A 14,515-nucleotide genomic window follows, 5' to 3' on the forward strand; every position below is an offset into this window, starting at 1 on the left:
TCCCAGAGGACCAAGATGGCAACAGAGAAGAAGGCCATAACATTAGGAGCACTTTCACACTGTAAACTTCAATGACCAGGCAGGTCTATTATAGGAGACATAACTTTCAGCTGAACTCATTCCATAAAAAGCAAAATATTAAACATGGCTTGGTAGCAAACGGCAAAACACATGCTATAACAATGCAACAATTCAGCCAGTGAGCTGGAAACAAATCTGTTTCTGATAAACTACCTCTGTCTGGGAAGAAATAGCACTGACGTTGCCACTCATATTCTTGCATGAGATTAGGCCTTCATCCTCCCTCTCAGTTGCTGAGCGCATTGAACGACTAGCCCTGAAAAATATGAAGGAAAACTTATATTCACAACCACAGCAGATTCTGTGTGGGCAAATACATTTTCAAGGTATTATGTGGAATCAGAAATGCATCCAACTTATCTTCAAATAATGGCAACCGGGGCTTTTTCCAGCCGGAACTCGCTGGAATTCTGTTGCGGCACCTCTCAGGTGAGCACCATTGTCATTCTAAGAGAATGAGGAAGTTGTTCATGGTGAGTTCCTGCACCTCTTTTCCTAGAAAAATTGCACTGATGGCAACCTTTTACAAAATGCAACCCATTTTTATTCTTAATCCAGATTTTATTCAGAATTAACATTTATATTTTTAAAAATAATCCACTTCCTGTACATATATACTTTTAAAAAAATACATCAGCTTATCAATAAATGCTTCAGGTTAAAATTTCCAAACAGTACCGTTGTTATTTAATTGCAATAACTGTATTGTGTACTGAGACACTAACTATAATAAATTAATAAAAAGGACACTGGATAAAAAGTGGAGATATTTAGGAAAAAACGTGGCAAAAAATTCGTGCACCAAATTTGTGCATCCTATTGTAAATAAATAATAACAATAACAACAACAGTAGCCAGACAAAATATAGGAGGGAAACAAACAAGTTAAAATAGCATTTACACAAGGTCCATAGGCCAAGAGAGCGGCCGCTAACATAATACAGAAGAAAATGAAATCTTACAGTGTGTCATGAGTTTGCAAGATCCAAAGCACTATTTAAGAAACCTTTGCTGTCTTATATTTTTTAAAGCATTTCCATTTAAGAACTTACTCATCTGCATTATTATTAATGCAGCCTTTTTTAATGAGGCAATTGGTTGTATAATTTTTATTGCTCGGGTCTTATTGCTAGACAGTGGACAGAAGTTGAGTTTTCATTTATATATTTGCATAAGACTTGCATTTGCTTTGGTTAACTACTAAGATAGCCAACATCCGAGGACAAGTTTAATAAACGTTTTGTCACATTTACCCTTCTAAGGGAAGGGCTGAGGAGGTGTCAATAATATTCACTTAAGACAACTGGCAAGATAAACAGTAAATTGATAGTCTCATTTAATACTTATTTAATATTTCTGGTATGAGAGCAAATACTAAGAACTTCAAAATGCATTCAGGACCTAGATATATTATTTTTAAAAGGCACTTTCTCAATTCACATGTCAACCTTTAAAAATAGGATGGACTTTTTTGGGGAGGGCACTACAGCCATTTTAGCATCTACTAAGCTTTCAGAACATCTAAAATATCCCATTTGAATCAATATGACTACTCTCCTCCTTTTTAAAAAAAACAAAAAACAGGCCATAATTCCTGATCACTGCATTTGTAGTCACGAGGACTACAGCTTCATAAACATGGTTCAGCATAGGGATCTGCACTCTTGAATTATGTTTGCTACTTGAGGCTGAACCAGAAATCATGTTCAGTCTTTAAATCCATCCCAATTTAAGTCTCATGGAGTTTTGTGTGTGTGTGTCTGTGTGTGTGTGTGTGTGTGTGTGTGTGTGTGTGCGCGCGCATCTAACTTATTCTGAACATTTGCCTTTAACAGAGCCTATACTGCTCTGTCCATCGTTTGCATCTGGCTGAACTTTGGAAAGGGTTACAGGGATGTGTATTTGGGGGGCAATGTGCATTTCAAACAATAATGCATATTTGTGAGCCACCACAGTGTGAAATTTGGACTCTGGGAAACAATCGTTCCCATTCCCAAAGCCTCTCTAGAAACTCTTAAAAACGTGGAAATTGCACGATGCGACAAGCACACATTATCTGGGAAAGTTACGCACTTGTATGTCTGAGTTACACACTTGTATGCGACACACATTCCTTTTAGAAGTTGTGTTCATATTTAAATCTAAAACGGCCCTTTCCTGAAGTACCGATGATTACAAAGGGTTTGAGACAGGCAGCAATTGCTCTTCATAATGTCTCATAGAACTTGCCCTGCAAGGCTCTCGTTTCTTGACTTGCGGCGAGGGAAAGGGAAGGCTGGACAGGGAAGAGGAGGAACGCAGTGTCCTCTTATTTCCGACAAGCCAAGTATGCTGCCTGTAGATGCATAATGCATGCGTCTTGCAGGAGGAGGCAGGATCTCCTATGCTATGTTCTAAAGCAGGGATGGGGAACCTTCCACCTGCAGCTTGAATTTAATCTGGCTCCTTCCTGCTTATCAGCTGGAACAGCTTAGCAGGGGGGAACAGAGGGAAGACAGGGAGGGCTATGGTGAACTCCCCATGCTCAAGCACTGTACCCCACATGGAGTAGATCAAGCCCAATGCTTTTTAATATATGTATATAAATATGTACAAAACAAAAAAAGTTAGAAAAATATTTAATTTCTTTTCACTTTTAAATAATTGCTGGAAAGTGTTAATGCAGGAATACATTAATATTTGCACATTTAAACGTTTTCATATATAGCTATATAGGTATATATAAAAAGCTTTTTTTTTATAGCAGCCTTTGCATTGCAAGTGAATAAGGTGTCAAAATATGGTAGAAAAAAAATGATCTACCTACAGTTTGCGCTGCAAATTATCAGGTAAGCAGCAATGTTAATCCTCCCTTTCTGGGAAAACATCTGTACCAGGGCTAAAGTTTCAGGAACAAATGAGTGCTGTTCCTGTTGTAACGTAGACAGAGATGGTGCCTTGCGTACCTTGCATAAATTGTCCAGACTTCCTAAGTGCATAGTACCTTGAAAGGGAAACGGAAATTCTGCAATCATCTCATGAAAAGTAACGTACCATTTTAAACCCAGAAGGGCCAACCCGAAACCATCCTCAACAGAGAAGAAGGAAGGGGTAGGAAAATTACAACAAAGCAATAAACAGATTGTGTAATGTGAATGCACTAAGCCCACGGTGGATCAAAATTGCTGCACGATGCAATGGAAATAACAGCACTGCACCCGTCTCTCTTTTGGGGAAGAAACAGGGGGTGGGGGGGAAGAGACAGCAAAAAAAGAGAGAGGAGGTATTGCAGGGGGAAATTACTTATCAGTAACTGATGTTGAGCTTGTTTTTATTGAGTTCCCGTTCCAGGTTTCCTATCAGAGTATCAATGCTTTCCTGCAGATCTTTGAGGTTTACTCTGTGGTTCCCTGCAGAGTCCATGGCTTGCACCGTCAAATAGGCCTGAAAAGTGTGTTCTTTGGACATGCAATGGGGCCGTTCAGCGAGCTTCTCCGAGCCATCCACTCTGCCACCGTCATCGCCACTTTCGGCATCTTCCGAAGGAACATCATCATAGTCTGCTTCGTTCAGGGCCTCCTTGGGGCTGACAAAGTAGCTCTCCCCACAGCCACTCCAGTCTCCGGCATAGCGGTTGCTTGAAGGGCTATCCAGTCTGGCTGGCCGGGACCTGAGGATGCCTGACATCTCAGTACTGCTCAAGTTCAACATCTGAGGCCGCTGCTTCTTAGGTCTCAAGTAATTCAACGACGACTGCTGCTCAGACAATGCAGATTCCTTGACGGCTGAATGTTGCACTAAGACAAACAGCAGTTTTAAGACATGTCAGCTGAACGGTGTATATGACAAGAAACCAACAGTGTTAACATTTGCATTATTTCTCTCTATTTATCTACAATTGGGACATGCATGTATGCATGCACACTTAACAGCCAAAACATTCTACTACTGGGGTAGTGGAGCTAGCTAGTAATCCTATATTAGGAGGGGGAAGCCTGGGAGAAAACGTTCCATCTCAAAACTATCATGCCTTAGTCCACCTGCAACCGCAGGAGTCTGTTAAATTTTCTAAGCGCCTCAATGAACTCTGCAAGTTAATCACAAACCCGCAAACGCAACGCAGTTCAAGTGAGGGCTGGGCTTTCATCTGCCATCCACATTCAGCTGGGTAAGACAAAAGCAAGGCCCGGCAAGTGTTAAAACAGCTTGCAAATATAGCCACCACTCTAGAAAGCTGACCATTTTGGATCCAAGTGTGTGCAAAGCCAGCCGAAGCTTTTCAAAGGTTTCTTTCCCCCCCACCTCTAAGCAGCCATATACTCCAGCTCAGAGACAGTGGTGGGGAATACATGCAACACACATCTGACAATTTTTGTTACCTGAACTCATGGATCTACACCCCAAGAAACTAAGTCTCCTCTGGTTACCGGCTCCCTATGGTTAAATAGTACAAATGTTTTATTGACAGCTGACAGCTGAATATTTCAACTGTAAAATATCTTTATCCCATGGTGCTTCTACCATCATGCCATTTTTGTTCAATTTTAGCTGTTTGCTGGCTGCAATATGGAACATGAAAGGGGCATAATTCCTCCCCCAAATGCTTAAATACTTGCTAAGGTTAGGGCTGGGCGATATATCGTCCAAAACTGAAGTCCATATCGTGATATTGGTTTCATAATCGGTAATTATAATGTGTGTGCGCACGTGTGCTATACAAAAATCATGATGTAGGGAAAACATGAAGCCAGCCAATGTCTCTACATAGCTCCATCCTTATTTCACACATCATGATATGTTGGTATATTGCGAGGTTTAGCTGTTGATACATAATGCAATGTTGAAAACCAGGTATCGCCCTTGCGTGGCTAAGGATGAGGGAGAAGGAAAGGCTATCAACAGAGAACTATGGGGGAAATGTAGGTTGTCATGATCCAGAAGTAACTGAGGGGACCTGGTAGCAGTGCTTGAATTTGGGACTGGGGTGAGGGGGAAAGGGGGCCTGTCGTCACCACATTTTGTGACAGGGGACGACTTCCCGTCTTCTGTATTTAGAAGTCTACAGGAGTGGGGCACCGTGATTTGGAGAAAACTGATGAAAGTCTGGGGTGGGCCTTGTGGATTTCATGAGAGGCCTCCGCTACCTTTCCCCTCACAGTTCAAGCGCTGAGTAGGATAGACTAATCCAAGTCTGAGGAAACATCTTATTTAGGCATGAAGATGGAAGATAACTGGGCTAAGAAAAAGGGAAGGATAGGATCATGCATGGCATGGCGGAAATATGAAAGGGGAAAGGGAGAGAGTTAGATCTTGTTATGCTTTGACAGTTTGATAGACAGAAGGGGTCTTCTTGCATTTCATAATTTAAAACTACAGTTTAAGCCTCTCAGATATGATTCTTGCTAATATGGGAAAGGATGCGGACGTTAACGTGACAGAACATTCTAGCAAGCGTAGGTTTGGCAACTATATTACAGAAAGCCAGTGTTTTTGAACTAGTTTTTCCAACCGTGCAAACTCCCCATCCGACATCCCACGCTAAAAAAAGAAGACAAATGAACACACAGGGGCCATCTCCCCATAGATACAATACATGGCCAGACAGTCCAAAGGTCTTTGCATCAGTGGCGTGCCATGAAATTTTTTGTACAGGAAGAGTTAGGGCCAGAGGTGCCAGCTTGCCAGGGCGATGGGGTGACGTCACACACATGACGTCTTGATGTCCTAATGTCACACACATGGGCATCGTGTCTTCCTCCCTAAGCTGGACAGAAGCTTCCTGGGCTTTGGGAAGGAGGTGATAGGGCTATGACAGGATGCTGGAGTCCTCCTGCCTGTTTCCCAAAGCTGGGAATTAAAAAACAAACAAACCCCACAATAAGGCGGCAATTCTGCAAAAGCTGCTCCTTCAGCCATATGACTTAGTGGAGTCAAAGCAGAGTGATGTTGGCAGTTGTGTTCATTGTGCTCTGCAAACAGCAGAATGGTCTCTGCCAGAGCATTCCGTATTGTCTGCAGAATCAAGTTACCAACCAAGGAGCCTTTTCAGACGATTTCCAGATGGTCTAATTCAGACACAGTTCAGGCCTATAGTTGGTCAAGCTGAAGGGCTTGACTAGGAGATGGAGGACTTTAGTGAGGAAAGCAACAAGGGACTGAAAAATCTGTAGTAGTTTTCTGGATTGGGGCATGGAGAGGATCCCTCCTCCCTTCAAGTTCTCTGAAGATGAATATTCTCTGTGCCTCTCGTATTTTTGAGGGAAATGGTGAGTCTAGCTACCCTTCCAAGAAAAAAAGAGAGAGAAAATGTTTCCACTGATGAAATATTGATGTTGACTTGTGTTGAAAGTACTCGTTCCTTGGCTTTGAAAGACAAGGTCAGATTCTTTGCAGGGTCACCAGATTACAAGAGCACACTGCTGTGATCCTCAGCCATGTAAGTCACTGAAAAACACCACAGAAGTCACCACCAAGAAAGTACAACCGTAGAGGTCAAAAGTAAAAAAGCAGGACATGTTACCTGCACAAAAATGGGGAATAGGAGAGTCTCTCTTTTTTAAAAAAAGTAAAAATTGCAGACACAGCATTTGCAGTAGTATGTAAAGAGTCAAATCCTGCACACTACAAGCTGGGAGCCCCTGCAAAAGCAAGCCTTATTGGTGGGGATACGTCTTGTTATTAGTCTTTAACAATTCAGCTTTTTTTCTTTAAGAAACCGGGAGTGGGGAGAACCCTCCACAGCAACAAAAGCTCTTCTGTTTAGGCTTTGCTCTCTTAAGGCAAAAGGGTCATGTGTTAAACCTTAAGTGCCAGCGTTGTTGAGCTTTCCTACTGAACAAGGAGCATGTGTTTTCCATTTAAAAATTTTAAAAAACCATGAGGAGCACAAACATGGTTATCTAGTTTTTCAAATCCACTGGAGGCGTAATCTCTGAGAGCCCAAGCTCTGGCTTTTGGCTCCTTCGTTGGAACAGAGCTCACTCCACAATGTTTAATTAAATTCTTGAAGAGCCGAAATACGCTGTACAGTATCATGCCTCTACAAGGAGTTTTTGCAATCCTCTTGTTTGTGCCATGGTTAGCTTCCTTGACAATAATCACACACAAAAAATTTTTTTATAGCAAAGCAAGTCTCCATACATTCTGTATGTTTATAACTCCGACATTCAAATCAGAGATTCATAAATCCTAGGCAACCAGCCATAGCCCTCATTTCCTGGGCAAACATGAAGATTTGTCCAATTACCGAGACTATCTCAGCTTCCACTGACAGCACGGCCACATCATGGTTGCAACAAACAGACCTTGAAAAGCAAGGCTGCGAGTTATAGCTAGTATTATACATATGACCACCAGAAGATGCTGTTGCTTAGGAGCAGACACATTACTCTGAAGGCACTTTCTTCTTTCAGCCTGGCCTGCCACAGCAGTTCGGGGAGTAGCTGCCTTGAGAGGTTTCCGTTGTACCCGTTGTGGGAAAGGTGGTGAACGAACTTGTACAGCAACTAGGGCGTTGCAGAAGCTCTCACTGGCAAGGAAAGACAAAAGCAAGAGCACCAAGGAGCAGGGACCCATTTGGGGGGGGGGGATGCTCCTTGCACTTATAGAGCAGCAAACAGAATAGCTCAGGGGACAGCCTCAACAATGGTATTTCGTGGCACGTGGACAGCAAGTGAGTGCTTCTAAATGTTTGGGTTCAGTTAAATATTTTTGTCTTCATTGCATTTGTGCAATATCTCTTCTGCTCCCAATTCAGCAAAATTTAATTGCAGATCTGCACTGCATCCTGCTTGCTGGACTCACAGAATTGTAGAGTGGAAACGGACCCTGATGATCAACTAAGTCCAACCCCCCCGCAATGCAGGAATAAGCAGCTGTCCCATATGGGAATCAAACCTGAAACCTTGGCGTTATCAGCATCACCCTCTAACCAACTGAGAATGTTAGCACACAACTCCAGACAGCTACGTTGCTATGCACTGGGTGGACCAACAGGTGGATGAAGAATATACCACATTACTGCACAGATTGGAAATGGAGATATTGTTGCTACATAAACACTGGAAGGCCATAAATATCCATTTCTAAGGGTGGGCTGGGCTTTCAGTACATTACCAATCGACAACCTGTAGCACAGTGAAGCTAGGGTTCTGCCCTGAATACCCAATCTTTCCTACCATCAGGGTTTGATGGTAGAAACAGGAATGGTAGAAGATGGAAACAATTTCTAAATGTGGTGTAGGCACCCAAAGGGCAGTTGAAGCAGACTTGCCCCATCTACTCTATGGTCCGTATCAGCAACCAGACTGGAACCAGTGGGTAGCACAAGGGAACCCTCCATCTCCTTAGGGAAGCTTCAGATGACTCATCTGATCTGGCAAACCTATCGCAAAATGAGTTTCACTTGATCACAGCTGACCTTAACAGCTGTCATTAACCAGTGTTAGGATCAAGCCTTCTTAAGTGTGGCTCATTCAAAACTACAAAAAGGCAAACAATCGAAAACACACTTATGCAGAAAATGACAGTCCTCCCTGTACACAGCCTTTCACAGCCTTACCTACTTAATCTGCTGCGATCATCAGCTTTATTCCTGACTACTGAAGCAGTTCTGCTTGAAATGGGATTAAGAGCTTGATATCAAATATTTCTGGCTCCGGAAAGCATTCTGGAAATATTCCTAAGGCGTAAGTTATTTGCTGAGGCACCAGTAATCGGCAATGGAGAAAAATACTGAGAGTGTGTGTCTTTTGCTGCAACCACCAGAACTATATGGTGATGATGAGCATTCTGAAATATCACAAGCAAACTCTGGATTCATACCTAAAATGGCATTTTTTTGCTATGCTATACATTGGGGGTGGGCGGGGGGAAGGAACACTTCAACATTCATATTCTATTTATCCACTTCCTTTCCTCTAGTTGGCATGCCAAAAAATAAAATAACCACCACCAATTTTTATTTAAACCCGTTTGCATCACCTTTCTCAAATAAACTCAAGAATAATATACAATAAATAAGTGAATATATAAAAATAAAGGTTAGAACATTTCAACTTCCCCATAACACAGTTACTGACCTTAAGGTGGCCATTCTCAAGCAAAGGAACTTCACGTGGGAAACTCCAGCTTGACGCCTGCTGAATTGCAACTTATCAAGAAGTTTGGTCCTATCACCAGCCTGAATCAAGGTAACTCCACTATAGGTGTGATCAGCTTATTCATGCCTGGATTGTGTATTTGTGTTACCATCAACACTGCTTTGTGAATGGTCCTTGTTACGACGTTACATACATTTAGACTTTAATGTAATTGTCACACTATGTAATTTGTGATTTTCATTTGCCCCTGACCTCATTGCTTGCAACACTGTTTCCTCCTCTACAACAGGTGTGTGTGTGTCTGTGTGTACACATACATATATACACACATATATGTACCTAAAACTGCCCATTTAGGGTAATGCTTCATGCATCAGATGAAGTGGCCCCTACTCTGCAAAAGCTAAGCCATAATAAATGTGCTAAGACACTCTGGTTTGTTTGATTTTTTGCAGCAACAGACTAAGACTGCAATCCAAATCTGTCACGGCTGCGGCTACCGAGGCCCTGCAGGCTGCATTAGGCTTGACGCTGGCCAGTGTCAGCCCTGAGAGCAGCCTGGGCTCTAGCGGGGTTGGCTCAACACTGCCCTGCCCTTGAAATGCCCCATTTGAGGGCTATCCACTGGGCAAACCAGTGGGGAACCAGCTGAGTTGGCAGAAGTGAGCCTAGGAATGCCTCACTCCTAAGCCCAGCGTAGGGGGTTTGGATTACAGTCCAACACAGCTCCTCCTCTGCAAATAAAGAGTTAAATTACTTCCAGATATGCTCCTCTAAGACTTTTACCTGGCCACAGCTGGAGGAGGTAATGCAAAACCTCTATGTGTTTTTTGAAATCCAAGGCACTGGCAAGCTCTTCTGAATCTGTGAAAACTCTGTTGTTGTGATTGGTGGTTTCCTGCCGCTGGCTCAGTAACACAGGCCCAAAACACACAGCTAAGTTCTGGCATGTCATTCTGTTTACTTCATGGTACGAAGCCACCAATTTCAGATGGTCCAACAGCATCCTTAGAGTAGCCTAAGAATAAAATAAAAATGGGGTGGGAAATAATTTGAGTTAGTTAGCTTCAGGGTGGTGGGGGGGAGAGAGGGTTTTTGTTTTGTTTCTAATCCTCTTGAAGAATCGGGCCTTTTCACATAGCCACAATATCGTCATTTATGCATGATGCCAACAGTCAAGAGAAGATAACCTTTCGATAGTACCTTTTTGTGTGCCACGTAGAAGGGCGCAGATAACTGGTGTTTTCGCAGCTGCTCTGTGTTCTGTAATTCCTTCTCCAGGAAAAATTTGCCAAAGAGCCCTAAGCTGCAGTCCTAAGCACACTTGCTTGGAAATAAGCCTAGCTGAAAACAGTGGGATTTGCTTCCACATAAACATAGAATTGTGCTTCATCACATACTTGGGTGCATAATCAGTCACAGATGGGCCATTTTAGTTACAGTTTAAAAAATCTTTAGTATGTTTTATGCTCACACTGGGTCCTCCCCCCGCTCTTTGGAAGAATTATAAAACACATTCGGTCTCAAAGTGAAGCTTTAGCTATCAAGGAACTGTTTTATTGGCACAGCAGCCCATAGGATCAAGGGCAGAATTATAACCATAATGCCAGCACAGAAATTCCATCTTCCATCCATAAACAGCCCTGCAGCTAGACTGCAGGGGGCTCTTTGCCTCAGCACTTGGCTCTTCAGCAGTGGGCATCACGACAGCAAAAACCAGAGCAATGAATCTACCACAGCATGCATGGTTTCCTTCTGCAGGTGTGTCCTTTTCTCCAGCTGGTACCATCACATAATTTTCTCTTACGCCAACAACAGCAACATGTGAGAGTTCCACCACGGAACTCACCTAGCCAGTATCCCTCCAGGATGTTGTGGGACTACAATTCCCATCATCCTTTCTGTCAGGGTGGGTGTCAGCGATAACTCACACGGTGGCAGTAAATTTAACTTTCTTCATTCAAGGAAACAAGCTCAGGAGGCCAGGCCTAGTGAGCACAACAACACTTCCTGGTAGATCTTGCCCCAATGTGGCAGTTGCAAGGACTGAAAGTCCACATCTTCCCCCAGCTCCCTAATTCGCCTCTCCCCCCCCCCCCCAGTTTTCCCCCAGGCAATCTGAGGCTCTGTCATCTTGTGTGTCTTTGCTCTACCCTCTTCATACTTCTTTGGGTTATGGGAGACCAGAAAGGAGGTGAGGTGGTTGCAGCAGGAGGGTGGGCTTCAGCACCAGCTTGCCTCATCTCTGCCTCTTGGATAAGGAAAGGGTAAGATGCCGGAGGAAAACAAATATTATTTTTAAAAATAAAGCTTTGGGATTAAGTAACTCAATGTAGAAAAAAAAGTCGCCCCTGTCTAGCTGCCCGAGTATAAAATGGCGCAGCTGGTTCCCTTCACTGGGAAGGTTAGAATGCCCACATGCCTTGGCTGTATGTGAAATTAATTAAGCAGCAGTCTTTCGTTAGAGGTACTTGAAAATTACAGTGGCCCAGGGATAGTCAACACGTGGCAGCTTAGCAAGTCAATAAAATCATTGTCTCCTGATATATTCAGAACAGGCACACGCATTATTGTTGACTGTCGGTTAAACATTCACAGTGTTTGGGCTTTGCTCAAAATCAATGGGCCTTTCCATCAGCATTGCTGAACGATCTCGCCTTTCGTTTATTTTCAGTCACTCACAGACGTCGCACCATCTCATTCATAAACAAAATGCAGCACTTTACTGTTTTTAAATTACTATTTGAAAGCAACCACACAGCGCTTGCCAAGGCTGCTTTTAACAGCATGGGGATCTAAAAGGGGCCATGCATGCCTAAGAGAGAACTGTTGGGAGATTTGCTTTTTTATTTTCCACTGTGGAAGACAAAGCCACTGTTCAGTCCCCCCCACCCCAGTTTCTCTCTTTGGTAGTGGGAACTGTGTAGAAAATAAACAAATAATTAAAAGCAGAGCTGTAGCTGCAGGTGTTGTTTGCTGCCATGTACATATGTTCTTTCTTTGGCTCCCAGGCCCTCTGTTTACATGGGAATGTTCTGTTGAGATGGAGCATTAAGTTGCTGTGCTTAGCAGATGATTTTAAACATCTGCGGTCTAAAGTTCGCTTTGCTCACTACCGGGAGCATGGCGACAGTAGCAGAACACAAACCTTCTTGCAGGACACTTGCAATCTACCGTATTTTTCGCCCTATAGGATGTACTTTTTCCCGTCCAAAAATGAAGGGGAAATGTGTGTGCATCCTATGGGGCGAATGTAGACTTCAGGAAGCTATCCGCCGGGCTCCCAAGGCTTGCAGACAGCAGCCTGCAGCCCGAAACCCAGGGAGAGCAGCGGGGCGCACCCTGCGCTTCAGGCAGATATCTGCAAGCCTGGGCTACCAAGGCTTGCGGAAAGCAGCCTGTTCTGGGGGCTGGGGAAGCTCGGGCTTCCCCCGCCCCCAGCCCCGCAAGCTCCGGGAGCGATGGTAAGGTTGCGCAACTTCGCCTTTGCTCCCGGACCCCCAGCCCCGAGGCTAAAAACGAAGCCAGGACATCCCGCTCGCTGTCATGGCTTCTTTGCTCTTTGGGGCTCGGAGGGGGGGAAATAATTTTTTTCTTAATTCCCCCCCCCCAAAAAAAATAAGTGCGCCCTATGGGCCAGTGCACCCTATAGGGCAAAAAATACGGTATATTATCTAGATACCAAGTCTGCAGGTTAGTTTCCTAACACACTCTCACATCCATCTCTAGCACACACACACCAGGCAAACAAGGCAAACAAGAAGCATTATCAGAGTTCATGGATCTATTTGAGAAGGATTTCCACACTGGAAATGGTAGGTCTATGAGAATAGTGGTCTCTTTAACACTCTTAACCCAGCACCCTTTAAAAACTAAGGTTCTGATCATTCTATTCACTGTGGTGGAATTAAATTTCACACAGTTTAATTTCAGATTTACAGGCATCTCTCCCCATGCAGTCTAGAGAAATATGGTTGTCATGATTTCAGACTGGATGCTATTATTTAATATTATTTAGGTTCTGTATGCCCTGGTCCTTAGGGTGGATATATTATTGAATTTTCTGTTATAGTTTAGCAATCTCTGTGGTTCCATAATAATTTGAAAGCTAATAAAAATATTTCAAAAACAAAAAACCTAAGTTCCCCATAATTCTTTGGGAGACGTCTTGACTGTTTAAAGTAGCACGTTTACTGCTTTAAATTTATAGCGCAGAGGGAGCCACACAGAGAAAAACGACTTCAGAACTACATAGTCAACTGGACCACATTCTACCTCAGCAAACATCATGCCACTCTCAGCCTGGTTGCTAAGCAACAACTCCACCTATTCCCCTCTTGACTAGCTGACTTTAATACCAATAAAATTAAACCTTTAATTTGTACATGGAATGATCTCTGCTGTTGCACCTCCAGCAATGCCAACATAAATCTGGACAGAATGTCAGCTAACACTATTTAGCATCATGGACACCCAGCAATGCAAAGACAAAAACAGCTTAATATTCCCATGAATAAGAATGGGTTCACTAGACTGATCTAACTACCCGCTTAGCAATATTTTCAGACGCCCCTGTTGTATGATTCATGTAGTCCAACATCTTATGGAAGAGCCCATTTGTCTCAGGTCATGACGCAATCCGTTTTCTTTAAAACGGATTTGGAATTTAATATGCCATCTACAACAGACCAGTAAACGATACTTACCTTCTCCACTTCCGGAAGGCAATCCAAGAGAGCCACGGTATGCTCAGAATCACCAGGGTTATTATCACATCCATTCGCTGTCATTTTCAAGGGCTTTTTCACCATGGCATCTAACACAGCTTCGTAGAGTTGTTTGGTTATCAAGGGGGAAGGCAGCTCTCTTAAATAGTCCTTGAGAACACCTTCAGAAGAGATGCAGACAAGGTGCAATGAACAAACTGCAACGACAGACGCCAGCAGGCACCTCCCTGCACACACTGTGAGCACATGTACAAAGCACAAGGGTACCACTCCCAGAGCATCCCAGGACCTCAATACATGTATGTATGAGCATTTATCCCAAAGCATGTATGCATAAGCACATGTGTTACAAATGGCCCATTTTGCATATTATAAAATCCTGCAAATAATTCCAGTTCTCCGATTTTTAAACCTTTCCTCACGAATTCTGTATTCAATGTTTGCTAATGGATGGATGGCCAAAAAGAAAATAGTATCTAATAATTAAATAATACGGGGAAGCTGTCACAACACGATAATGCTTTCCATTTCAACGTCAGATGAGTTATGCCATATAGAATTCCAATAATCTTAGAACTGGGCATTCAGGGTAGAATGCAATGACTGGGACATTTTCCTTTTCTGCAT

At 43.1% G+C, this 14,515-nt stretch overlaps 1 protein-coding gene across 2 annotated transcripts in view; it reads right to left on the reverse strand.

The window, feature by feature from the left end:
* Positions 1 to 343: 343 nt before the first annotated feature.
* The window catches only part of SYDE2 (synapse defective Rho GTPase homolog 2), a 41,023-nt gene continuing 26,851 nt past the window's right edge, over positions 344 to 14,515 (reverse strand). Inside the window, exons 5-8 of one of the 2 annotated variants that reach the window (XM_081914106.1) lie at positions 13,868 to 14,049; positions 9,948 to 10,179; positions 3,364 to 3,857; positions 344 to 528 (exon numbers count right to left, since the gene is read on the reverse strand). In XM_081914106.1, the coding sequence (XP_081770232.1) occupies positions 3,367 to 3,857; positions 9,948 to 10,179; positions 13,868 to 14,049 (905 nt within the window). In that variant the 3' untranslated portion in view covers positions 344 to 528; positions 3,364 to 3,366. Of the gene's footprint in view, positions 529 to 2,184; positions 3,858 to 9,947; positions 10,180 to 13,867; positions 14,050 to 14,515 lie in introns of those variants that run through there. The other variant, XM_081914105.1, reaches the window with a different exon arrangement.

This window comes from Podarcis melisellensis, assembly GCF_964234715.1.
Source record: "Podarcis melisellensis genome assembly, chromosome: 6".
In the NCBI taxonomy this organism is placed as follows: Eukaryota; Metazoa; Chordata; class Lepidosauria; order Squamata; family Lacertidae; genus Podarcis; species Podarcis melisellensis.